At 40.9% G+C, this 27,074-nt stretch overlaps 1 protein-coding gene across 14 annotated transcripts in view; it reads left to right on the top strand.

Annotated features, from left to right (window-relative positions):
* The window catches only part of TAFA2 (TAFA chemokine like family member 2), a 203,176-nt gene that overhangs the window by 125,485 nt on the left and 50,617 nt on the right, over window positions 1–27,074 (top strand). For 11 of the 14 annotated variants that reach the window (XR_013537053.1, XR_012087391.2, XR_013537050.1 and 8 more), the window contains exon 2: window positions 11,882–11,988. Coding sequence is in view for 4 of the 14 variants with exons in the window: in XM_078376890.1 (XP_078233016.1) it covers window positions 11,883–11,988 (106 nt within the window). In the remaining 10 variants the exon portion in view is untranslated. Of the gene's footprint in view, window positions 1–10,163; window positions 10,279–11,881; window positions 11,989–27,074 lie in introns of those variants that run through there. The other 3 variants (XR_013537049.1, XR_013537048.1, XM_078376889.1) reach the window with 1 other exon arrangement.

Raw genomic sequence — 27,074 nt, 5'->3', positions numbered from 1 at the left:
ACAGTGTTAAACATGATAATGATATTTCCTGGTCATTGTTCCTACTGCAAGCAAACACTCTAAACAGTAGCTTGGGGTCTGAGCAGAGGGTGCAATTTTTCCATCACTCTTTGGACCAAACAGGGTAGTCAGACATAAGTTCAGATGTTCATTTGGGGTGTTTGTAAGGAAGAATGATCAGGTGGAAGATTAATCCTTCCTCTGTTCATTCACATATCCAATGGTCATTTTGAAGTGGGAATTTTTTTTCTGAACCCAGCTGGCAGAAACAAGTTCAAACAATGAGGGAAGGGAGAATTAACATGCAGTGAAAGTGCTGAAACTGCCTTTCCTGCCTGCTGATTTCCCCCTGAAGTATTCCCAAGCTGCCTTTGCCGAAGTCTTAAATAAAACCACAAGCATGAAATCCTGGCATTTTCCTTGTAACAGTTCTGCCTTGACTGGCGGTGTTTAAATGACATAGCTGAGAAGATGGCCTGTATTTAAACCAGGTTTAGCCTGGTCTGAATGGCTGTAAAAGTGCGTGAATATGTGGCGCATGTGTAATTTGACAGAGAATCATGTTTTTGGGAGTGACAGTGAGTTGTTTTTACTTCCGTTCCAGAGATTTGTTTATTTTAACACACAAGTGGAATCGGTTCATTTAAATTGATTCATACTATGTGAATACATGTCTCTGTTAATTTTTAACTAGCCCTCCCTCTGGTGACTCTCATAGCCACTGCTGTTGTTGGGTGAAAAGCAGGGAGTGGGGAAGAAGTCCAGCTGTCAGGTAGCCTGCAGGAGCCCCCTGCCACTTGCTTGCACACCCAAATCTTCTTCCAGTCCCAGGGTGGGGGCATGGATGAGGTACGATCAACCCAAGGAGGTGTCTCTTCACTGAGCCAGTGTGCAAAACCCAGAACTGGCAGCTGGAAGGCAGGCAGGCAGGCAGGCAAAATGCCACCTCCTCTCTCTCCCCACCTCCAGCAAGCCAGTTTCAGTCTATATCTCCTTCTTTGCCGTGGCTGTATGTGTTTTGTTTGTGTGTTTGCAGTGTGTGTCAGCCTTCCCTCATTGCCTGGCCTCTTCTGCACATGTCAGCTATCACAGGATGCCACGGCGCGTGTGAAGGCTTTTCTAGTGCCAGCTTACTTGGCTGTTTCCCATTGCACTTCCCTTCTCTGGGTGCACCCACCCTAGGTATACACACATACAATACATGCCTACTTGTCTGCCTCTCTGAATTCCAGCCTTAGGTTGGAGAGGAAGTGTATGCGTCAAGGGTGTTTCTTCAAAAGCACTTAATTAAGTGTTTGTTCCAAAGGAATACAAACTGCAATTCAAACGTCATGTGACTGCCACACAACTTGGAGTCAATTTAAGTCACTTACATTATTACTGACATATATACCAAATTTAATGTAAGCAGGCCCCAAGCTTTTAAAAAATATGCAAATAAAGAAATAAAATTATTATTGTTATAATAATCTTAGAGCTGCAGAGCTGGAAGGGACCCTATGGATCATCAAGTCCAGACCCTGTCATGGAGGCTCATTGGAATCAAACTCCCAACTTCTGCCTCTGAGAGCTAATCCACTGAACCATCCAGCAGTTTGCATGCACGTACCACTTTTAAATTTGGTGTAGTGCTCTTAAAAAAATTGCAGTGCACATTGTCATTTTGGTCTGCAGTGCAGCTCATATAAATAAAAAGGTGAATGTTTCTTTTCCACTCCAGTAAGTGAGACTAAAAGAAATTGTATTCAGCAATGAAATACCAGAGCCCCCTTCAACTTTAAAACATCTTATAGATATTGAGAGAGAGAGAGAGTTTGAGCAACAATCACAACAGAAACTGGAGAAGGTTACATGACTCAGAGCATAAGTAGCGTCTGAGACAGAACACTTACAAACATTATTGTCTGAGAGCCTAAAACAACAAGGACAATTGACTAATTTGAACTTTGAAGCAGTGGGTATTTTAGAAATGTTTTATAATACTTTGTAGTACAGTATGCTTGTATGCATATAAAAGGTGAAATTCAGTAAAAGGTATCAGGGAAGGGAAATGATCATAGGATAGCTATGTTTTCTCCATCTAAATTGTGAGTCACATTTAGTAAGAGTCACACAGGAAATTAAAAACAAAACTCACTGCTTTCTATAAGTTTGATTTCCAATATGTACAAGTATAGCTGGCATCACCTAATGCAGGGATAATTTATGTTTTCCAGTTGCAAACCTGACCTTCTTGTTCCTGAACTCATCCTGCCATACTGTGTCAGAATATTGAGAATTTTATAGGCCTGAATAGGTCTAGACAGTAATGTTAATGAGCTGCCATAATGATCACCTGTGCAAGACTCTGAAGTGCTGAGTCACAGTGACTGTGAAGAAGATGATGCAACATCTGTGTACTGACTGTATGATGCAACACCCATGTATGTGGCAATTCTTGTGTGAATCTAGAACTAACTTATTTATTTATTTATTTATTTGATTTGATTTGATTTGATTTGATTTGTACCCCACCTAGCTGGACCAATGGACCACTCTAGGCGGCTTCCAACATAAAATTTAAACAATAAACACAGCAAATACATAAAATACAAAACAGCTATAATAAAAATAGGAAAAATAAGAAGAAAATCAAGAGTTGGCTGGAGGGAAGGCCTGAGTGAAGAACCATGTTTTTAGTTGGGTTTTAACGATGCCCAGTGTAGGGGCCGCGCGAATCTCTGGAGGGAGATTGTTCCAAAGGCGAGGAGCCACCTCCGAGAAGGCCCGGTTTCGTGTCTTCTCCATCTGGGCCTCTCTCTGCATCAGGCTCCTCAGCCTCACCTCCTGGCTCGCGCAGGTGATCCGGGTAGACCTTGGTGGGAGTAGGTGCTTCGCCAAGTATCGAGGTCCCAAACCATTTAGGGCCTTATAAGTAAGCATTAAAACTTTGAAGTTGACGCGGAAACAGATGGGCGGCCAATGCAATGCGGCCAGCGTTGGAGAAATATGATGGTGTTTTCCCACTCCAGTAAGGAGTCTGGCCGCAGCATTCTGCACCACCAACTTGCATGTATATATGCTTGTTTACATACCAAAACTTTGGGTTGGTTGTTGTGCAGTGAATCAACCCATATACATAAAATTGGGAAATTGGGCTTTCATTCAATAGTTTGCTACCTCCATTCTCAAAGGCCACTTTGTGAAACTGAAGAAGTGAGTATCTCTTCAGCAGATAGAGCAGGTAGTTTCAAAGCTAGTTCACTCACAACACTCACCGTCCCAAGTGTCCAAAGTTAATTTTCATCTAATTCATTTAGCTGTTAACTTCTATTTAATATAGCGAACAAGATACATCTTGTTTATTTTCACTTTGTTTTTGGTTAGTACCTTTCTGAAACTTAACGAAGGTGAAAATTGCAATCAATGTTCTACAAAGGAGCTGATGTTAATCTGCAAGCATTGTTGATGAATAGTGATACTGGCTTAGAAGAAACCCCGTTCATTAGGAGCACAGTGGTTGTGTCAACAAAACATTATGTTTTGTCAGACAGAAATCAAAAAATGTCCCCAAGGGAGTTAGTCTTAAAAATGCTAAGGTAGCTTTATATTGTTTCAATGATCTGTTTCCCTTGTTCCATCATGTCTGGTCCGTGGGAAGGAGCTACACCAGATGTGTTTCCCTCTTAACTGCTTTTCCTGCTATACCCATCTTTTCAATCCATGTTATTTTACATCAGTGGCTCCCATACTTGGGATCCCAGATGTCCATGGATTACTCAAAGAGTAGGCCATGTTCTGGCTAGTGCTTCTGAGAAAGAAGCTCAAGAGTATTTGAAGCCTCCAATTTGAGAACAAACAACTATGCCTGTGCTTATTCTGCCTCACTTTCTCCTTTTGCTCTTTGAGAGGAGGAAGAGTTCATCATGTAGTAACAGCATTAGTAATGTTAGAACATCCTTTATATATATATTTAAATATCTAAAACACATTGATTCTTTCAATGATTATCTTTGAAAAAGACAGTACACAACACATTTAACCGGATTTTATTTCCACAATCTAATGAAAGATGTGTAGAATCCAACAGAAAAGGAGACTAAAGTACTGGACAAATCTACCTAATTAATGTTGGAACTTCAGTTTGTTTGTTGGCCTAGAGCTGAGTAGGCCCCAGGCCTTCTGAACCTACATGCAAAGAAGACAACAGGCCACAACTTTATTGGTTAGAGCAAAAGTCTCAGCATTGGGTGAATTGGATCTGATGCCCTGAGAGCTCTCCTCTGGGAGTGTGTCTGGAGTGATGTTTGCCTGTGGTGTCAAATGACACAACCTGTCTTCCTTGAAACAACATAGGGTATCCACAATACTGTAATCCATGCCTGAAATGAACTTGGCTGAGGAAGATATATTGACCGACAGAGGAGCAATGCATCTGAGATGTATAACCCTTTCAGACCTAGAGGATTGCCTGTTAACTTCCCTAACTACTGCTTGATTCTTGCACCAGAACCTGACCTTCTTGTTCCTGAACTCATCCTGCCATACTGACACTATTACCAGAATTGGAAACAGGTCCCAGAGGATGAGAGATTTTATCCATTTTCGGACCACCTCTGCACACCACCACCCCTGGAGTGGGGCTCCAGCCAGGGTCTGATCCTGGTGAGGGATGTCCAGAGCCAGTACCTGGCAGGCAAAGTTGAGGAGGCCCAGCACCACTTGTAACTTTTAAGACTGCAGTTTTGCAAATCAGTAAGGCCACTATCATAGGGACGTGATGGCACTGTGGGCTAAACCGCAAAAGCCTGTGCTGCAGGGTCAGAAGACCAGCAGTCATAAGATCGAATCCACGTGATGGAGTGAGCTCCCGTTGCTTTGTCCCATCTCCCGCCAACCTAGTGGTTCGAAAGCATTCAAATCCAAGTAGATCAATAGGGACCACCTTGGTGGGAAGGTAACAGCGTTCCGTGTCTAAGTTGCACTGGCCATGTGACCACGGAAGATTGTCTTCGGACAAAACGCTGGCTCTATGGCTTAACGGGGATGAGCACTGCCCCCTAGAGTCAAGCATGACTGGACAAAAATTGTCAAGGAGAACCTTTACTTTTACCTGAGGCCACTATCAGGTCAGAAAATGTAGACAGCTTCTTCTCTCGAAGGTGGGATGTCTCTGTCATCTGCTGAATGCCAGGGCAAACTAGTGCAGTCACTGGTCTCTCTGTCTTGTCCTTGGCTAACAGAATCCCTAATTAAGCCACTAATTTCTGGAAATGGTTCAGCAGGTTAGCACTTTTGTGGTCCCATCCCTCCCAATAAAGGGGGACAGATTGGAAGCCTGCCTGCAGACTTCAGATTTAAATTTCCCTGCCAGACAATGTAAAGCTGGCAGGGAGAAACACTTCCCTGCTGGCCAATGAGAAATGTACAGGGTGGGGAAATCCCCTGCACCTTGTCCTGTTGGCCTTGGATTTAAGGACACTGTGTGGAGACCATAATGGTGGCTCCGGCCCAGTTCTACACTCACCACTGGCCTGGGTTGCTGCTCTGGAAATAATGTGAGGAGCTCATGTAAGTCTGGGGCTCTGTTTCACCTTATATTTTCTGAAAACAACAGCCACTCATATAAAGCTTCTTCAGAAATTGCAAGCCAGTATTTCCTGTTCAAACATTTCTTCCTTCTTAGGCCAAATGGAGAATGGGCAAATGGGGCCATTTTGCTGGATTCCAAGATTGGAGCCAATGATCCAGAAACTTGGGGAGGTGGGAAAGTTCCTTGAAAATCCAAAGGGAGCCATGATGCCACAATTTTTGCAACCTTCTGAGCTAGAAAGTCTTCTAATAAGGTTGCCTGCATTGCGTCTTTCTTGAAGGAAGACCCCTTCAAAGTGTAGTGCATATACTGTTTTGGTATGTCCCTGAGGCTCAGCACTTTTAGGAACACTTCGATCAGCAAAATTCCCTATGGCATTAAAGGGAAGAGTCCCTATTAAAGGTGTGTAGATTTGTGCTTATGGACAACATTTCCAAGAATTGCTGCCTGGGGAATTGTGGGAGCTGTAGTTCAAAAACACGGATCTGCAAACCTTTCGCTCTGTTGTTTTAAATGTGTTTTAATATTGTTTTTATTTACTATTTTAATATAATAGTTGTTAAATTCTTTTTAAATATTTGTAGACTTATTGTTTTTAGCTTTTAAATACTGTTTTTCAATTATATAAGCCTTTTAAGGAGAAAGGCAGGAGAAAAATATTTTAAATAAATAAATAAATAATCAAAAAATTATGTTTGCCCAATACCACTGGAAACCAATCTGGAGATACTTTTCATGCTGACAGCTCTTGTAGTTGCTTTCCCATAGGAAGGCTACAAGGTTGCAGCCTGTGCTGGATGGGGTTACATTCCCTCTGAAACCACAGGTGCGCAACTTTGGATGCTTCTCGGTTTATCTCTGAGTCTGGATGCCCAGGTTTCAGCAGTGGCCAGGAGTGCCTTTGCACAATTAAAACTAGTGTGGCAACTGCGCCTACTCCTGGAGAAGCCTAATTTGACCACAGTGACACATGCCTTAGTTATATCCTGACTGGATTACTGTAATGCGCTTTGGGTGGATTGGATTACTGCAATGGGCTCTGGAAAGTGTTCAGAACTTCCATTGCTTCAAAACATAGCAGCCAGATTGCTAACTGGGGCTGTTCACAGGGATCAATCACATCAACCCCCTGTTACAGCACTGACTGCCGATCCAGTTCCGGGCACAGTTCAAAGTGCTGGTTCTAACTTAGAAAGCCTTAAATGACTTGGGCCCAAACTATCTCAAGGACCGTCTCTTGCTTTATGAGCCTGCCTGGGTGTTAAGAATATCAGGAGAGTCCCTCAGGAGTGTGTTTAGTATTGACATGAGAGAGGGCCTTCTCTGTTGCTGCTCCCAGACTTTGGAACTGCCTCCCACTAGAGGCCAGGCTGATGCCATATTTCCTGGACTTTCACAAGCAAGCAAAGACCTTTTGCTTCAGGCAACCTTTTCCTCAGTGACTGAGTGTGGTTTGATATATGTATCACTGTACTTTACTGTTCTGAATGTGTTTTGGTGTTGCTTTTGTTTGCCATTTTTAGTCTGATATTTGTTTAATCATTTCAGTATTATATACTCACTGTTACTAGCTTTACATATTTTCTTTTAATGATGTAAGCCACCTTGGGTCCTTTCTAAGGAGAAAGGCTGGGTAAAAAATAATTTACATATATGTGTGTGTGTGCACAAACACCAAGATTGCGGATCTCCCCAATATCAAGGCTGGTCTTCTACAAGATTCCACCAGGGGGCTTACTATAACTACCACCATGATGCCTCTTTTACTCCCACATGATGTCAGAGCAGGTCTCCATTGCTAAGGGGTGCAAAGTTATTCCATGCCAATTTACTTCTTCACAGCTAATGATTTCCATTTTACTCGTGGCTTCCTCGGTACCAGAGGTTTCCATTGGCTCGCTGGCATCTAGCATACACCAACGCAATACAAATTCAAAGACACACTGCCTGTAGTGGTTTTGGAAATGATGGAAAATGTCTCATGCCAGCATGTCAGCCCTTGTGTTCGTAGCACAATTACCTGTTGGTGGCACAATTTTCCTTTTGCTGACTGATCTCAGATCTGCTGAGAAAAAACAGATCTGTTGGTGCTACTGCTGAGCTGGCTCAGATGAACTGGCAGAAGAGCTATAAGAAGGCTTGTAGAAGGGGAGAAGCTAAATCATGCAAGATCTAAATGCCTCTTAGTCCAGATTCACAACCACTGTACTGGCACAAAGATAGATTAGAGCCAGGGTATCTTTTCCGATAGGCTGGAAGGGGTTTGGATTCAGCACAGCCACCGCAGGCTTAGTGTTAGCTTAGCCAGCCCACAGCCATCTTGGCTTTTTAGGATTACACTCTTCTGTTTCAGCATCAGCCTAGTACCTTTCAAAACAAATGTGCTACCTTTCAAAAGGATTGTCTCTTTTCCTCTTCCAAAGACATTTAAATGAGTTTCTTTTTCTGAAACTCTTATGCTGGTAAGCACTGAGGAATATGTTACTTATGTCTGTTGTCACATTTGCTGTCCTACCTCTCATTTTTTGTTAGATAATCCATGACTTGTTGGGTTTTGTTTTTATATACATTTTCATTTATTTGAGTAAACTTGCTTTGCAGTTATTTTAAAACAAACTTATATCTAGATTTCAATAGCATATTATCACTGTTACATGACAGTAGAAAGTCTTCTGCCTTTGTGCCTACAATTTAGTATTCTATGCATTTGTCAACTTAAAGTGCAGCTGAATAAGATGTTTACAAAAGTCATTGTATCAACTGACTCATTCAACCTTGTTTTGCCAGGGATTCTTTTTTTAATAAATATTTTTATTGTATTTTTTTTCTACTTTTCTATCCGTTGCAACCAGTGCTCCATTCATTTCATCTTGTCTTCTACTCTTTAACATAATATTAATCTAATCTATTCTATTTAAATTGGTGTAGATTTCATCCAGGTATAAAGAGGTTCCCATTTAATATTATCCAGTCTGTCATTTAATGTATCTGTCAAAATATCCATTTCTGCTACTTCCAAAATCTTCTCAATAAATTCCTTCTTTGTTGGCACCCTTATAGTCTTCCACTTACTGGCATATACAATTCTAGCTGCAGTTATCAGGTGTAAAGTTATTGAGTAAATCTTGTTTTTTTCAAGTGTAGCTGGTGAAGCTACACCTGTTTTGCCAGTGATTCTAATGGTGCTACATGTGATAGATTAGTTATGTAAAATGAAAATTTAGAGCAGAAAAGGAGAGAAGCAAAAATTATCATCTACAATAGATTTTAAAAAGGCTTGTAGTTAATGTAGAGATTACAAGGTTTTAAGCTTTGTTGTTTGAAAATTGTTGCCTCAACTGACTGTGGTTTTAAGATAGTCCATTAGGTCATCAGAAGGTAGTTTGGTCTAGCACAATATTTTCTACTCTAGCAGGGCTTCAATAAGATACTGTATAAGTCTTACTGAGACATCAGAGATAGGGTGTGATTAGAAAGTGACATAAAGATTGTGGACCTTGTTAGAAAAATCTGAAAATATATTGATCTCCTTTCTTTCCAATCTATGTATTTCCATTTCCCATCACTATCTTCAGAGCATGAACCTTGATGCATTACAGAAGGTCAGCCTTCATGAGACAACATTGCTTTGGAAAGTCTCTTTTTCACCTCCACAAGATAAGGGCCATAGCTTACCTCAAAGTACTCTCACAAGGACATTAGAATCTATTCAGCCTCAGAGTCTGAACCTGAATAAATGATGTTGGATAAACAAGCTAACAGTCTTGTCAGCTTCCCATCCTGAACAATATGCCTTATGTCTCTGACGGGTCATCATTGTCCAGGAGGTGACAAAACTAACTCTAAAGCGCCTCTTAGAACACAACAGGAAAAGAACCTTTAAAATACGTTTTACAACAGCTTGTTCACACTGTGAAATTTGGTGCGATTGTCCAGTGCTTAGAAGGTCACAAAAAGTCCCCAAATCATCCTGAAAAGATTGCATGCCCAAGCCCTGTGTCAGAAAGAGACGGGCCAGCTCTTAAAGGGGAAGGATGGATCTTTTAAAGTAGAAACACAAGTGGATGAGTTATTTTTTTTTTCTGTGCCAAACAATGCTGTCAGGGAACCATATATCAGAAGTAGATGCCAGTGATCAGGAATTACAAAATGCAGTTAATAAGACCTGTTCTCCATTGTTTTTTCACAATCACCTCAAAACTGGACAACCAGCTGCTTTTCCCCCCCTTGCTTCAGTGTCCACAAAATCGTAGGGTTTTTTTCTCTTGCCAGATGCAATGTCATGCCTGCAGCCTTACTGGATGGCAGGTTTAATGGAAACCCCTATCTGGAAAGGTGTTGCTCATGTGAGCAGGATGCCTTGGAAACCCTCGCTCACATGCTTTTCCATTGCCCTCTCCACCAGGACTAGCATACAAATTATGTTGCCTCAATTTTATTAAAGATGGAGGGGAAATCTGATCTGGAGAAAGTTTGCTTTCTGTTATTAGTAGAGGTGGTTGATATCATTGAAAGAGTTGCAGATTATATCCCCTTCCCAGTTAGAAGTATTCATGTTTTTTTTCATAGAATAAATGAGTTGGAAGGGCCCTATAAAGTCCAACCTCCTGCTCAATGCAGGAATCCAAATCAAAGCAGATCTGACAGATGGTTGCCCAGTTTTCACTTGAAAGCCTCCAGTGTTGGACTGCTTATCACCTTCCGAGGTAATTGGTTCCATTGTCATACTTTTCTAATGGTTAAGACGTGTTTCATGATATTCAGCCTAAATCTGGCTTCCTGTAGCTTGAGCCCATTATTACATGCTCTGCACTCTGGGATGATCAAGAACAGATCCTGCCCCTCTTTTGTATTGCTACCTTTCAAGTATTTGAAAAGTTTTATCATAGCTCCCCTCAGTCTTCTTTTCCCAAGGCTAAACATGCCCAGTTCTTCCAGTCTTTCCTCACAGGGCTTGGTTTCCAGTCCCCTGATCATCCTTGTTGACCTCCTCTGGGCTTGTTCCAGTTTGTTAGCATCCTTCTTAAAGTGAGGTGTCCAGAGTACAATATTCTAGAAGACGGCCAACCAGTTCTGAATACTAGTTCCCCTCACTAACCAGTGAGGGGAACTAGTACCTTATGGGATTTGGAGAGTATACTTATGTTAATGCATCCTAAAATAGCATTTGTCTTTTTTGCAGCCACTTCACACTATTGGCTCATATTCAGCTTTTATTTTCCAGGGCAACATAAACAAAACAAGTCTCTGTCCCAGGGAGCTTCCAATTTTCACAGTGGAAAAGTGAGATCCTCACTCCAAATGGCCCTAGAAAAATTTTGGTCTCAATTCAGATTAGATGCTGGTGTTTCATTTACAGTTATAAAGGTGAAGGGATAGATGAGAATGTGATTCATCCAGTTTTTTAACTTCTTGCTTTTATATCATTCATATATTATAATAACTAGAAAGACAAATAATTAGTAACAAAGAAGATTTTTATGGAAAAGTCATCAGACCAACACTATAAACCATTTTCTAGATTTATAGCAAGTTTCTGTGCATGTTTACTGAAATATAAGTCCTACTGAATTTTAAAAAAATGTCCCACTGACTTTAGTGGAGACTTATTCGGAAGCAAGTGTCCTTTGGATTGCAGCTTAGATCGAAAGTCAGAAATCTTCCAGATGGCAGCTTCATGTGGTTACTATTTAGCTTGGCAGCACACTGTCATAGATTGTGGGAAATGTCCAGGGAAGGCAGGCATGTTTATATAAATAGTGCAGAAAGCCAATATTATTCCTGATGAGTGAAAACCATGTGCATTAGCAATGAACAGAAATTTTCAAGCTGTTTATCAAATGTAATATGGCAACATGATCAGTCTTGTCATTTACAACTATTTGGACATGGCAGGTATAATTGGAACAAGAGTGTTGGGATGAGTGGAGACTAACTTTCTGGAGAGTTGTCTTGGCCTCTGATTCATTTTTCCCTCCAAATAGTTGGTGAAATTGATTTTGCCAGATTTTTGCAATGCTTTGAACTGGTTTTCAACAGCGGTATGGAAAGTATCGGAAGAACTAGAAAACATTTCCCTTCTGTGACCAGGGCCTCAGTCTAAGCAAATGAAATAAATTTGATCTTACTGCCAGCTACAACAAATGGACCAATATCCTGCAGCTTGTGTTAAGTAGTTGATACAAGAAAGCCTACCAAGAATTTTAGAAATGTCTTTCATCTATATTTATAAAGTTATGGAAACTAGAAACAATGAATTAAATACTTTCTGTACTTTTTACGTTTTGTGTATTTTGTTTCTCTCCTCAGGATGAATAAAAGATACTTGCAGAAAGCAACAAAAGGGAAACTTCTAATAATAATATTTATTGTAACGTTGTGGGGAAAAATTGCATCAGGGGCAAACCATCACAAAGGTAAGAAATTGCACTGTATATGCCGACTGATGTGGCATCTGCAAACCCCTTAAGACAAGGTGTACCTTTAAAAACAAAAAAATGTTAGAAGTTCATTAACTTCTTATGGTTTAATGAGGTCAAAATAGAAACTAATGTTTAAAAAGGTTTTCTTTAAGCAGTTCTTTACTATAAAATATCCCTGAAGAAATTTTATGCCCATGATGTGTAATGCATGTCTTGTTTTTATCACCGTATTTTGTGTTTTGTTATCTGAAGATAATAAACTTGAGAAATTGAGTAAGTTCATAATAAAGCTCTTTCTCTCATAAAAAGCGATTCATCAAAGAGTATATGGAACTGCTATAAATGAGTTAATGAAATGACTCTTATAAAAGCAATCTTCAATATGTACTACTGCCATAGAATTCCAGTTATGTTTGCAAATTGCAATGGACAATTTCACTTAGCTTGTTTTTTTGGTAAGAACTTTCTGAAATTCTCAGATTTCTCCATAAATCAAAGAGGAAGAAATAGAAATTTAAACATTCAAAGGACGATGAAAGCAAAATTGGCATATTGTTCCATCTGTGTAAACAACTGTTTAAACCCTGGCTTTGAATCCTGCTTGTTACAAATCTTGGAACCAAACACATTTGTAATACGGAATTATGATTGCCACCTCTTTTTTTTTCTTACAGGCTCCTCATTGTTAACTGTTACATAAACAGGTAGATACAATACAGACCACTATGTGAATGTGGTTCGTGCTAAATTTGGCAGAAGACTTTGTTATGCTAATTAAGCAAATTTATTAAGAACTTGTCAAATTTTGCACATATTTCATGAAAAGAACTTGAAATGAAAATGAATCAAACGTGAGAAAAAAGCATAACAGACAGATTTGCGCCATACCTAAAGATGTGTGCCTGTAATGGCTAATCTTTTCATGATAAGATCTAAGAAAGCTTTCTTGTCTCCTGAGTATTTACAGAATCACAGATTCCCTTTTGTAGCACTGCACTCCTTGAACTGGCACTATAGAATTATGTTTACCATTTGACAGTTTCTCTCTCTATTTTACTTTTAGAACTTGGAACCCCACTCCAGGGAGCATTATTCCTTGATTTATGGATAAATAGAAGGAAGTGCTCCGGTTTTACTATACTAAAACACAAAAGAAAACACATACATGCAATCAAACAGTAGAGATGATAGTCATAGGTTTTGATGAAGAATATTTTTTTTCTGTTGCATTTCTCACTTTGTCGTGTCTGCATGTTCTCAGATTCAGGGTTTGAAGATTTGATTATCAGATAAAGCGTTAGCAAAGTATCAACATACTGCAAGTAAGGGGGGAAGTATGATTTGGTGGGAGGAAGACCCACATGAGATGAGACATGGAGGCCAAAACTGGATGTGGAGTGACATGCCCAGAAATGGCAGATTGCCACTAATTAAATATTCATGATTTAATTTTAGGTTGCATGTGATTTTATCTCATTACATGCAGCTCACGCACAATCTAAAATTAAAGTAGAAACTCTTTAATTTGCAGCAATCTGTACCAGTGAAACTATGCAACAGGGTATTGGCCAAGATTAAGGATGGGATTTTTGGAATTTGCCGACTTCCAACCTCAGAAATCACATAGAATCACCCAGGCAGACGTCTGGGACCAGGAGCCGAAAAAACAGAAGGCAAAAGAGATATCTGCCCACCAACATTGTCTGCTTTATTCGACATGTATCACCTGGGAAGAAGGGAAGCCTCCTTTATCTCCTGGGGATTTCCATAGTGCACCATGGAGGGGGTATTTCAGCGAGATGCTCCCTTAATATACTGTAGTTTAATGGGTAGTGCAACTACCCTCCTTATGGTGCTCTAGGGCAGTGGTTCCCAACCAGGTGTTCTTGAACTGCAACTCCCAGAAGCCTTCACCACCAGCTGTGCTGATTGGGGTTTCTGGGAGTTGTCATCCAAGAACACTTGTATTACCCAGCGTTGGGAAGCACTACTCCAGGGTGATTCCCACGGTGATTCCCAGAAAGCAGTGAGACTGGACGGGTGTTCCCAGGCGATGCACATGGAATAAAGCAGACAATGGAAGTAGAAAGATACCTCTTTTGTCTTCTGGTTTCTCCTCTCCCAATCCCAGAGGTCTGCTCCTAGTTCCTACTAAACTGTGGCCCCATTTCAAATATGGACATCCTATAGAACAGTGTTTCCCAACCTGGGAAACACAAGGGGGGGGGGTTCATAGTGTATTCTGCAGGGTTGTGCATCACCTTATATGTGTTGTAGCCCTTGTTAAATAATCTCTTTCTTGACCTTTTAGAGCCAGATATTAAAGTTAGTGTGTATGTGCAGATATGAGAAACAGTCCCTTTGAGGGAGAAAGAAGCCTCTGCTGTCTGAGAAGGAATTACTTTACCCTGTCCAAAATGCCTTTTCATGCAGACATGATGGTGGTGGGGTCACAGGTTACTTGGCTATTATAAAAGGGGGTAGTGACTCTAAAAGGTTGGGAACCATTGCTACAGACAGATGCTGGGAAATCTGGTCATGCATCTCTTGTAGCTTGCCTAGCTGCATCCTAGATTACTGCATCTCTTTAAGAAGTGTATTGTGTCAATTGTGACGCTGAGATGCTAAATAATTATTTTGGCATTCATATGAGTTGTATAAAGAAATATCTCTTCAAGAAATGGCTGGGCGTTTTAAAATGCCAACCAGTTTTTGTGAATAAACAAATTTCTAGAATGTCCACTGCAGCCATCACAGTGATTTCAATTGAATGTTGCTTTGACCTGAAATGAAAGAACCACTTTAGATGTTTTGATGGGCTTAGCAAGGGCAGTGGGCTTTCTTCATGTTTACATCAACAGCAAGTGCTCTCACTTTATAAACAATATTCATGAGGACTACTGCCCACTTTCTTGCCATCTTCCATATCCATGAATAAAAGTGAAAATAGAAATGGCCAATGCTGCTGGCAGGGGTCATTTTCAGCCTTTTTTTTTTACTTCAGTGGGTCACGCCCATTCTATCTTGAATGCTTCTACATCCCCACTGCCCCAAAATAAATTTTCAGTGGAAACAACCAACTGTGCTCTCATAAGTCTCTTACAAAATATCCAGTCACAGGCCATTCCCCACTCTGCCACGCCAGCTTTTTAGGTGTGGAAAAGTGTCCCCATTAAATGTTACTTCAGGCTTTTAGGAGCCAAAGGGAGGAGGGATCAAAATAGCCTGCGAAGATACAGTCTTATACTCCAGATGCTTCTGGAGATGCAGCTGGCTATTTTCAAAACAATATTTTTCCAGGGAGAAGGCTGCAATATGCATCCTGGCCTTCTTTCATAGTTTAGGGCACTTTCATACTATGGTTGTGACTTGTTGTATAACCTTTAAATGATACCATCCTATCAACATATGTATAGGGGAAGGGGAGTTTGCATGTGGTACTTGAAGAGCTGTGATTGAGCAGATTCGTAGTGTGTTTAGTATGTTTTTATCAGTATCAATGCTGTAGTGATAAATCTGCAATCACAGGTTTTTAGTGTCACAGTTCCCATATCAGTCTCATCCCGTAAAGAGAGTCCAGATGTCCAATCTATAGGATTAGCACATATCAGCAGTTGATGAGAGGGTCTTTCATGAAGTTTATAACTCTTCATTGCCCATTCGAGGCCAAAACACCTTCAAATACATAGTATTAAAAGAGGAATAGCTGGTAACAATATGCCATTTCTTGGAAAATTATTTCTCTTCCAGTTACTGTGAGGTTTGCAGCTAAACTCAGAGGGAATATTGAATCCTTGATGTACGTATGTGTGGCAGGTGATGTCATTGTCGCTGCTACTCAGAAAGTTGTACTTCACCCCTGTGGATCCTGGCTTCATTACATGACTGAACTGTATAGTAATTGGACTGGCTCAGTACACAGCAATGTTCCTAAAGGTCAGCTAGATTGGATGGCACTCCATGGCTACTATAGGGTCAGAGAGACAATATGGTTGAAATCCTACTGTGCAGTTGTGCAAAAAGGGGTAGCTTGCGGAGATGTATTGCCTCAAATTAAGAAATCTTCATAGATATTATCTGTTAAATACTGAGTTGCACAACTCAGAATGCAAGAGATAATGTCTCTGGAGATTTCTTCACTTGTAACAAATTGCTTCTTAAAAGGTATATCTTTTGTATAGAAGCACAACAAGATTTCAGCCAGTATAACTAGAATATGAGTACAGTGGGGTCTTGACTTGAGAACTTAATCCATATTGGAAGGCGGTTCTCAAGTCAAAAAGTTCGCAGGTCAAATCTGCATTTCCCATAGGAATGCATTGAAAACCATTTGATCCGTATCTGCTCTTTTCCGTCCATAGAAACGAATGGGAAGCTGCTATTCCGCCTTCGACCACTAGAGGGGGATATTTTGTTTCTTTTTTTCTTAGGTCAAGAAAGGTTCAGGGAAGGCAGGGAAAATACAGTCCAGGCAGTACAAGTACCAGGCAGTCTGAAGACTGTCTCCCAATCCACTCTCTAAACGCTGGGAGGAGTGAGGAAGCAGACAGGCATCCTTTTCACTGGCCAACAGTTAACTGAAAGTTCAAATTTTGCACTTTCCCTGCCTCCCACGTGGTTTTTTTCAGTTCTTAACTCAAATCTAAGTATGTAAGTCAAGTCAATATTTTCCTATGAGAGTGGTTCTTATGTCAAAATGTTCTTAACTCGAGCCGTTCTTAAGTCAAGACCCCACTGTACATTATTCTTTCAGTTCTACATTTAGTTTAAGACAGCCAAAAAACTTGGGCCACACACATACATTCAGGAAGCTCAAGTACCTGCCGTGGCAGTCACCATCACCACCAAATTCTAAGAAGTGGATTCACAGCTCCCTTTTCCTTTTGCCCTATTTTTAAAGCAATTCTTGCCTAATTTTGTTGAGGTAAAGATCAGTTTCGGTATATGAAAGTGTAATTTGCCTTGTATGCTGTTTTTTCTGAACAAACACTGCTGGGCTTCACTATTTAGTAGATAATTCTTGCCAAAGAATTCACAACTGCATTGAGCTTACATAACTGCTTAGACATAGGCAGATTTACATTTTGCCTTACAGCTTTGAACATATAATTAGAATATATTACCAAGACTTCTGTTGAACTGGAGTTGTTTTGTTTTTCTAATTTTTCTTGCCTTGTTGACTTGATTGCAGTTAATATGATAGTGTATTGCAGAAATACACTATCAAAGAATATAACTGTCATAGAAAAATATTATTCTATGCAAGGTGATTTAAAGAAAATGCTCATTTATACTTACTAGTAGAGCTTTTCTCAATTTAAAGGTTGTTTAAAAAGAAAGAAAGAACCAGGAGAAGAATCAGTATTTCTTGACTCAGACATTTTCCACATGCTGTGTGATAAAGTGTAAGAGTCCAAGATTTGCTACCACAATTTATCACATGTTTCCCTGGGACGTGGTGGCACTGTGGGCTAAATCGCAGAAGCCTGTGCTGCAGGGTCAGAAGACCAGCAGTCGTAAGATCGAATCCATGCGACGGAGTGAGCTCCCGTCGCTTGTCCCAGCTCCCGCCAACCTAGCGGTTCGAAAGCATGCAAATGCAAGTAGATTAATAGGGACCACCTCGGTGGGAAGGTAACAGCATTCAGTGTCTAAGTCGCACTGGCCATGTGACCACGGAAGATTGTCTTTGGACAAAACACTGGCTCTATGGCTTGGAAACAGGGATGAGCACCGCCCCCTAGAGCCGAACACGACTGGACAAAAATTGTCAAGGGAAACCTTTCCCTTTCCCTTTCCCTGTGAAAAACGCAATTGTAGGTCCTCAAACACCCTTATGCGTTTTAATGCAGTAGTTTACAAACTTTGGTCTTAGTTCTCGGACTACAAATGAAAAGTTTACCTTTTTAATTGTCTTGAAAGAGAAGTACCACAGGTATTGGAGGTAGGATTTGTCATACTGCTTCTGATTTTGCCCACTGATCCTATGTGCTGATGACAAAAAAAATTATTGGGCTAAATCCAAGTGTTTGTGTCAGCTAGGAAAGAGGGATTTATTTAAGTGTTTACTCAGCAAGATATAAGTCCTTGCTTGTCTCATTCTTGCACATGAGGATGAGGAACTGTGAGATTATTTTCTCCACCACAAGAGGGTGAGATATTTTCAGGTGCCTTGAGAAGAGTGCTTATATTGGTATCAGTTTCTTTTTTGGTTCAATTACGCATCTCACTTTGCATTCCCATGTGCAAGTATTCCTCACATCCATAGTCTACTTTAGTTGTAACAATTGGCTTTTGCCCATTGTCATTATGCAAACCTGTGTTAAACTCATCAGACAGTTTTGAATTCATATGCATTTTGGTGTGTGGAGGGGAAGGGTTTCTTTTATATTCCACAGTTGAATGGTTGCTATTTTATTTTCCCCAGGCTGTTGAATCCAAATCATGGGTTTCAAACAGCTGTTATCTCTAGTGTGCACAGTGCTCCACTATACGTTCTGCACCATGGTGGTTCTGCTTTGCCCTGCTTATTACTTCTTACATATTCTCTCACATTCTTTTATCTTTACTCTTCATATACCTGACAGATGTTCTGGGGCAAGTAACACAATTAAGCATCCCAGAGTCTTTTTTCCAGATGCTTTATTTTTTCAATAGTCACTCATTAGAAATGTAAAATCACCTTTTTGCTTTACAGTGTTTAAGACCTGGATTAATTGCTCTTTAATTGTATGACCTTTCAACTGCCCTCTCTCAGCTTTTTCAGATCAGAAGGAAACTTTCGCCTTTTCTCTTGTTAATGGAGAGTGCAAGTACAAGAATGGCAAAATGGTCAGAGGCATGAAAGTTTGGTTTCTGTTAGGCAAGTTGTAGATCCCATAAATGGAACCGAGCCTATTTAGGTGGGTGAACGGAACAGGGAAATAGGTGTATCACAGCAATAGGACCCACTCCTTCCTTTTGGATAACAAGTTGAAAACAGAGCTGTGTATATCAGCAGATCAACCCATGGTATGCCAGGCTTGCTTCCCCTCCTTGCCTGTCTATTTGATCTCATTTCTGCATCTTTTTACTGAGAAAAGCTAACCAAGTACCCCAGATCTAAACAGATACCGGCTGCATCACTCAAAGTGGGATGGCTCCCTGCTTTCCCAAATATCAGTAGGCTACAGATAGAAGAGTGTTTGGGGAACCCCCTACTCATTTACTTGGAGAGAAGCAGCTTTCTACAGGCTCAGGCAATCTGGAAGTTTGATTCTTTTTAACTTTTCTTAGCTAGAGTTAGAAGAAAGTGGCTCTAGAAGGAAGTGTGTAGGCAGGTAACTCAGAAGTGTCAGTAGTGGAATCTGATTTCCTGGCAAGCATGTCTGCCCTTTTCAGCTGAGAAGCCCCATTCACAGTCTGGCAAAACAACACAGATTCTATATCTTTTTATGTTATGCATTTCCCCTTCCTTTGTCTGTTATCAACATTATTCCTGTGTATTCTATTATACGATGTATATACATTTCAACGTAGTAGCCAAAATTAGACTATTAGTAGCCACTGAGAGCAGCAAGGATGCTCCATAAATGTGACAAGAATGACAGTTTAGGGGTTCCACCTGGCCTATTCAACTTCACATTTTATGGTAGTACCTCTAGTAGAATATAATTCTCTCTATATAGAACGATAATAGTAACACCAATTACTCGCTGAATAATAATGTTGATAAGCAACAACCAGACCTATAGCTAAACATGGTACTTTTGTATCTTTTTGAGTATAGGACCAATAATTCACTAGACATTATCCTAGCTAGAATTTTGGGGTTGACATAAAATTTAAGTGGTTGTGGGAGTTTATGGACAGGCACAAGTGCTTGTAAGAGTTTTCAGTCAGTTCAATTCAGTACAGTACTTCTATTGGAGCCGAAATGTTGCTGTAAAGACAAAAGTGGCTAAGAGGTGCCAGGTTCCAGAGGCACCCTGTTTATGGGCTAATGGGGAGGGGAACTACCAGTTTCATACTTGAACCTTTGGCCCATCCCTGCGCAGCAGCAATGCTGAAAAATAAGGAATGCTAAACAACAAAACCATCAGAACCAAAATGTGAAAGTGATGCTTCTGCTGAAGGTGAGCTGCTGAGGTTCGCAATGTCAGTTAAAGAATACATTTTAGATAGTATGAACATGGCAAATGGGAGAGGGGACGTAAATAACCATAAAATTGTTCTGGAATACCAGCATATGATTCCAGAAATGTGTTGTATTGTGCCAGCAGAGGAATGTGAATGACTGCAACCGTTTCTCCCCCCCAAAAAATTTGTTCTACATTTGAAGGTTTCAGCAGTCCCTTTCAAAATAATAAAACTCTGCTACAGGAAAATGCAACCCAGTTATAGTTAATCTTATGCTTGTGAGCTTTGGGGGTAATTTATTAAAGAGGAATATGCCTGTTTTCCATGCTTGTATCTTGGGAGAGTGAGGACCTTACATGGTGAGGTTACATGCGTCTTTCGTTGGATGAGATCTAGAACTATGAGCACTTGCTGCTTGTCTCACTCCACAGTTTTAGGGTGAGATGGTCCCTTAACCCTGATCACAGACCACATCTGAGTGTCCTGTTGTTCTGCTATGTGTCCAATATATTCAGGAGGATTGTGGAAAAATGTAGGTTAGCCTCAACCGAGGATGATGATCGGACACATTTTGGATATTAGAAATTACAGAGTAGCACAGAAACTTTAGACTACGATACATTCATTCTTCCAGAATGTTCATTTTCTGATTTCAGCATCAGTTATACTTAAGCAAAAGGATGTTTACTACCCAGAGAACAGTGTTTGCAACCTAAAGTTCTTTGATGGATTTAACATTGCTTCACCTGGTTTTATCAAAGACAGACAGATTGGTTAAATCACTGCAAATACTCATGTCACATTTGGTATTCAGATTGGGCACAGAAGCTGCAGGATGTGTGTGTATCTGGGCTTATCCACTTCCACAGGGGTTTATTGGCTTCTCAGTGGTTTCAGACAATTGATTCTTGTACAGTATCATTGCTATCTGAAAGTTTTCCATTATTGTTTAATTCTGCCTTGTAGATGGGATTTTCCTTCTCCACTGGACAAATGTGAATATTTATCATGGCTGTGAGTGAGGAAGGGATCTGTATGGGTGAGCAATGTCTTCAGAGAGGTTTTAACAAACTCTGCTCAAAAGAGAATATTGTATAATCTTACTTTTTAAAAATTAGTTTGACCTTGGCACGACGTATTTAAAAACAACAAAATCAATAACCCAAAGGGCATACGTTTGTATATTAAAATATTTCTAACCTCCTTAGACAACCTAATGCTGTTATATCAACAGATTTTATTGATGGGGAAAATCAATAAAATCACATTAATATGGTTCACATCCAAAATTTTAAAACAATTTAGCAGAACAGCATCTACAAAGGAAGCCACCATTTTGGTAGGCACCGAATTCTTGGGTAAACTCGTACAAAATCAGATTTCAGAAGTTAGTCTTTCAACAAGTCATATTTTGCAAGAATGAGCTGGAGCAAGTTTGTTTTTTGCCTGTAGTAGCCATGATTATAATTCACTACTTTTTCAGTGAAATGTGAATAGGTATCTGCTTGTTACTCATTGTTTTTGGCAGTTTGTGTGCTTGGCCTGAACTGTGGAAGAAGGAAAGAGGAAAGACCACAAGAACAGCTCATTTTGTGCTGTGGTGTTGCTTGACTTACCTCTCTCTGGGCATAAGGCACTGTGCAATGATCAGGGATCACACAGGAGGAAAGGAAAAAAGGAAATGAAAGGAAGTGACTGGGCAACTTCAGCAGCCGAACAAGCTGGATAGAAGATAAAGGGTGTGTGTGTGTGTGTGTGTGTGTGTGTGTGTGTGTGTGTGTGTGTGTGTGTGTGTGTGTGTGTGTGTGTGTGTGTGTGTGTGTGTGTGTGTGTGTGTGTGTGTGTGTGTGTGTGTGTGTGTGTGTGTGTGTGTTGAAATGATCTAGGAAGAGAATGGAAGTGAATTGTGGGGGAAGGAAAAGTTGATTATATTGTAGGCCTTCCAAATGGAACCCTTGTCTGTCTCTAGGCCTGTCCATACTGCACATTTGTTCCATTTCCTTTGCACCTGGTTCTACATGATGCAAAGCTGAAACTAGTTTCAAGAAAATGGAAAGTGGGACACCTCCTCCTTGCTTTCCAGATTTTTTTACACCATTGCTGGGAGATGGTGTATTTTTGTCATGCTGTGTTCAGATACGCTCTGCTGCACCATCTGCTCAGGAACGTAGCCCAGAACCTCACTGATGCATGTGGATGTGTTTTATTTTATGATATTGTCTCATGGGTGTCTTTGCGCTGGTCAGTCTCTAGCCCTCTGTGCCTTATTGCGGCTCCTGACTGGAATTTCTTCGGGGTGGGTGCTGTAATAGCTGCCTTTCCTGCATTCTAATTTTACATTTAAAAAATCATAATTTTTGTGCCATACTGCAAAAGTGGACATTTTTCTGGTGAAAATATAAAGATTTAAGAATACAGAGCAAATGAAAAAAGAAGGGGTGGGAAGGGAGAGTGAGGTAGGCAGGGAGAGGCAAAGACGATAGGCACAAGGGGAGAGCAATCTCTTTGGAGAATGATACCTTATGGAGCAGTCACACACAGGCATGAACAGGTAGTGCTGAAACAACCTGGAAAATCCCAGTATGTCCAGCATCAAATATCCTATTCATATGTGGATGTTAATACCAGAATGATCTACTCAAGTGTGCAACATGAAATACTAGAATAACCTGCACAACCCCAGAATGACCAGGGATCCACCACTGTGTGGACAAACCTTCCATGAGCTATTTCCATTTGCAAGTTCAATTTGCAAGTTGCATTGCGGTAATCCAAACAGGATGTAACTAAGGCATGTGTCACTGTAGCCAGATCTGACATCTCAAGGAACAGGCGCAGCTGGCTTACCAGCTTTATCTGTGCAAATGCACGCCCAGCCACCGCCAAGACCTGGGCATCCCAGCTTAGGGATGAATCCATGAGTACACCCAAGCTGCGGGCCTGAGTTTTCAGGGGGAGTGTAACCCCATCAACCACAGGTAGTATCCCTATTCCCTCATCTGCATTCTGACTAACCAGAAGAGCCTCCATCTTGTCTGGATTAAGTTTCAGTTTGTTTGCCCTCATCCAGCCCATTACTGATGCCAAGCACTGGTTTAGAGTCAAGACAGCTTCCCTGGAATTAGGTGGAAAGGAGAGATAGAATTGGGTGTCATCCACATACTGGTGACACTGAACCCCAAAACTCTGGAGAACCTCTCCCGGAGGTTTCATGTAGATGTTAAAAAACATGGGTGACAAAAGCAGAACCCTGAGGAATGCCACATGCCAATGGCTGGGTTGTTGAGCAGGAGTCACCCAGCACCATCTTCTGAGTTCTCCCCTCCAGGAAGGACTGGAGCCACTGTAAAACAGTGCCTCTGAGTCCCATCCCAGAGAGGCAGCCAAGAAGGATACCATGGTTGACGGTATCAAAAGCCACTGAGAGGTCCAGCAGAACCAACGGGGACACACTCCCCCTGTTCAGTTCCCAGCGTAGGTCATCCACCAAGGTGACCAAAACTGTCTCTGTCCGATAGGCAGGCCTGAAACTAGATTGAAATGGGTCTAGATAATCCACTTCCATGAATCTTTGGAGCTGAGAAACCACCACATGCTTGTTCAGGAATGGGATGTCTGAGACTGGCCGGTAGTTATCCAATACACTGGGAGTCAGGGAGGGCTTCTTCAGTAGGGGTCTTGCAGGGATCCTATCCTGCTGCAAGGAGTCATTTACCACTCCCTGTACCCAATCAGCCATTCCTCCTCTGGCTGCCTTTATGAGCCAGGAAGGGCAAGGGTCCAGCACACATATAGTGGCAGTGACCTCTCCAAGAATCCTGCTCACATCATCAAGCAGTATCAACTGAAAAGTATCCATAAAAACAGGACAACCTGGGGCCAAAGTTACATCCACTGGGTCTGTATCAATTTCAGCATCTAAGTCAGAGCGGATCTGAATGACTTTATCTGCAAAATGTTGTCCAAATTCCTCGCAGTGGGTTGTGGAGTGGTCAATATTTTCTTTTGGTGGGGCATGTGCTAAGCCCTTGACCACTCGAAACAACTCCGCTGGATGACTTTGTGCAGATGCAATGGCAACAGCAAAGAACCAAAGGCCTTCAAATGGGCTCTAGCCTGTGTTTGGTTGGATTCACTAGTCTCCATCCCACTCGTTTCATCATTGCCACCTCCCTGGTGAACCAGGGGGCTTGCCTGTCTATACTTCGTTGGAGGGAGACTGTTGAGCAGCAGGGTGGACTGTACACCAACAGAATCCCTATTCTGTCCCGGGCACCCACCTTTAAGTATACACACTCGAACCCAGAAAACTGTGGGACAAGGCACCTGATGAGGGGGGTGGAATCATGGTAGACTACTGCAAGTCCACCTACCCGCCCCCAAGTCTGGCTTGCTGCTGCACAGAGAACCCAGGTGGGCAAAGCTGGGAGAGACTAACTCCTCCAGCTTCATCTAGTAATACAAGCCAGGTCAGCATGCTCACCCAGGATCAGGTCCTGGATGGCTGATGTTACTGACCTGGCATTCAGCAGCAGCATTTTTAACAAGCAGATTATGGGTTACTCATCAGGACAGTCTAATGTCATGGCACATCCATTTCTTTTAGAACAATCCATAATTTTTAATGATTCATATAGTCAAAGGTTTTGCTATAATTTATAAAGCGTAAACTGATTTTCTGTGAAATTCTTTGGTATACTCTATTATGCAATGTGCATTTGTAATATGATTTCTATTCCTTCTTCCTTTTCTGAATCTTGCTTCCATATCTACCATTTCTTCCTCCAGACATAGTATAAATCTTGACCGCCAGTTGCTTGTACAGGAAATGGATGCAATACTATAGTTGCTGTAGCTGATTGGATAGCTCAGTGGTTTAGTTATCTGGCTGCAGAACCAGAGGCTGAAAGTTTGATTCTCCATTGTGCCTCTTGTGAGTAGGGCCAACCTGTGTGGTCTTGGGCAAGCTGCATAGTTTCAAGATGCCCCCAGAAGAAGGAAAACCACATCTAACTAGAAAACCCTGAAAAGGGTTGCCCTAAGTAAAAAAAATGACTCAATGGTGCATGATTATTTATTATATAGTTATTATACTACCCTTGTTGGGAGAGAGGAGGAATAATTGGGAAAATTCATATTCCAGTTAAGGTTGTAGTCAACTTTGGTGACAACACTGAGAAGAGTAAGTCTATCCTCATAAACCATGGGGGAAACTATACTGGGTGTGAGAGACACTGTTCCAAAGAAGCTTATCAGTGGTTTCTTCTGCCAAAAATCAGTAACACATTAGGAATCTTTTAACAGAAAGCTGCTGGTTTAAAATAGGGGTTGAATACAAACAAAATGCAGGGTTATGTGGTCCTTTTTGCAAGTAGAATTCACTCCTTTCTCTATCCATACCAGTTTACTTCTCAAACTTCTTTTATGTGTATTATTGATTCATCAGACCTATGACTTGGAGACTCGCTATTTATCTAGGATCAATAATATGAAAGGGAGGTTATATATCAAGGGAGATCACTTTAACAGAGAATTTCACAAGACTGGGAATGTGTCTTGTTAGCTCCTCTTCCCCTCTCAGCTCCTAAAAGTCTGAGTGGAGTTACTCCTCCTGTGTAGTTTCATCAAACAGCCTTGCCTTGGGCCTACTGAACGAAGCTGAGCTTTAAAAATGAACACTTTCATTTCAGTAAGCCAGCTGCATCGTGAAATATCCTACAAAGACTTTTCAGAACGCTGTGGTGGTTAGGCTAGCCTTGTGCAAAACCTGAAATGGCGCCGAAACAGATAAAGAGTAAAAGGCAGGGGGGTGATTAAAAAGGAGCACAGTGTTTTAAAAGGACTGTTTATACATGCTGACACCTAGTGGGAGGTGTATTTGAACACAGGGAGACATGGTTAGTCTAGTTTAATTGACAGATTACTGAAATAGAAAGTGTGTTTTAAAAACTGTTTTTACTTCTCATTTGATCCTAGAAATGGCTTTGCACTTCATGCAATTGCAACCCACTTAGTGAAATTATAGGGGCAGAAAGACTGCAAGATCAGTCTCTCTAGCCATAACTTGAAAGTTAGGAAAATAAAAGAGACCAGCATACCAATTCATGCACATTTACACAGCCCACAGATATGTGACATGCCAACTTAAAACCACCCTGGGAGCTTTTAGTAAGAGATAATAAATAAAATAAGAGTGGGAGTGGCAGTAGATCCTGAATCACTGCAGCAACTAAAGCAGTAGACCCTATCTATCTGTCTGTCTGTCTGTCTGTCTGTCTGTCTGTCTGTCTGTCTGTCTGTCTGTCTATCTCTGTCTGTCTGTCTGTCTGTCTGTCTATCTATCTATCTATCTATCTATCTATCTATCTATCTATCATTTGTATTCTGTGTTTTCCTCACACAATTGGCTGTTGAACCAACATACTGTTGTTAAAATCATGCGACAAGATTAACTACAAAATATTACATTCATTACAAAGAATTAGCATGTGTAATAAAATAAAACACCGACTAGTGCTTATCATCATCATCATCATCATCAAAAGAAAGAAATTGGAATCAATTATACGATAAAAGTGCATTGAAAAAGAGCTATCTTCATAGGTCTTCTGGAAGCTTAGAGGGGACCCAACAGACTTCGTTACAGAAAGGGGTCTGTTCCACATAACCAGCAGTTTAACCTGACATAAAGGGTGAGACAAGGAGCAAAGTCTCTTCTGAAAACCAGCAGAATCACATGGGATCAGGCAGGCTATGGTGGATGGCAGATTCTAAGAGTCATCGTATTTCCAGTCTTGGGGAAGTCCTTTGACAGTTCTGTTTTTAAAAAAAACATTTAGATTAGCAGAGAAGCATAGTATTCTAACATTATTAATAATGCATAGTATTTATAAACAAATGTATATGAGCTAAAAAAAGGTGTAGTGCAGAGATAGCTTTTCAAAATTCTTCATCCTATCTGT

Source organism: Pogona vitticeps, chromosome 5 (genome assembly GCF_051106095.1).
Source record: "Pogona vitticeps strain Pit_001003342236 chromosome 5, PviZW2.1, whole genome shotgun sequence".
NCBI classification, from domain to species: Eukaryota; Metazoa; Chordata; class Lepidosauria; order Squamata; family Agamidae; genus Pogona; species Pogona vitticeps.
Note: the sequence above shows the minus strand (reverse complement) of the source record. Positions and strands in the feature narration are given on the sequence as shown.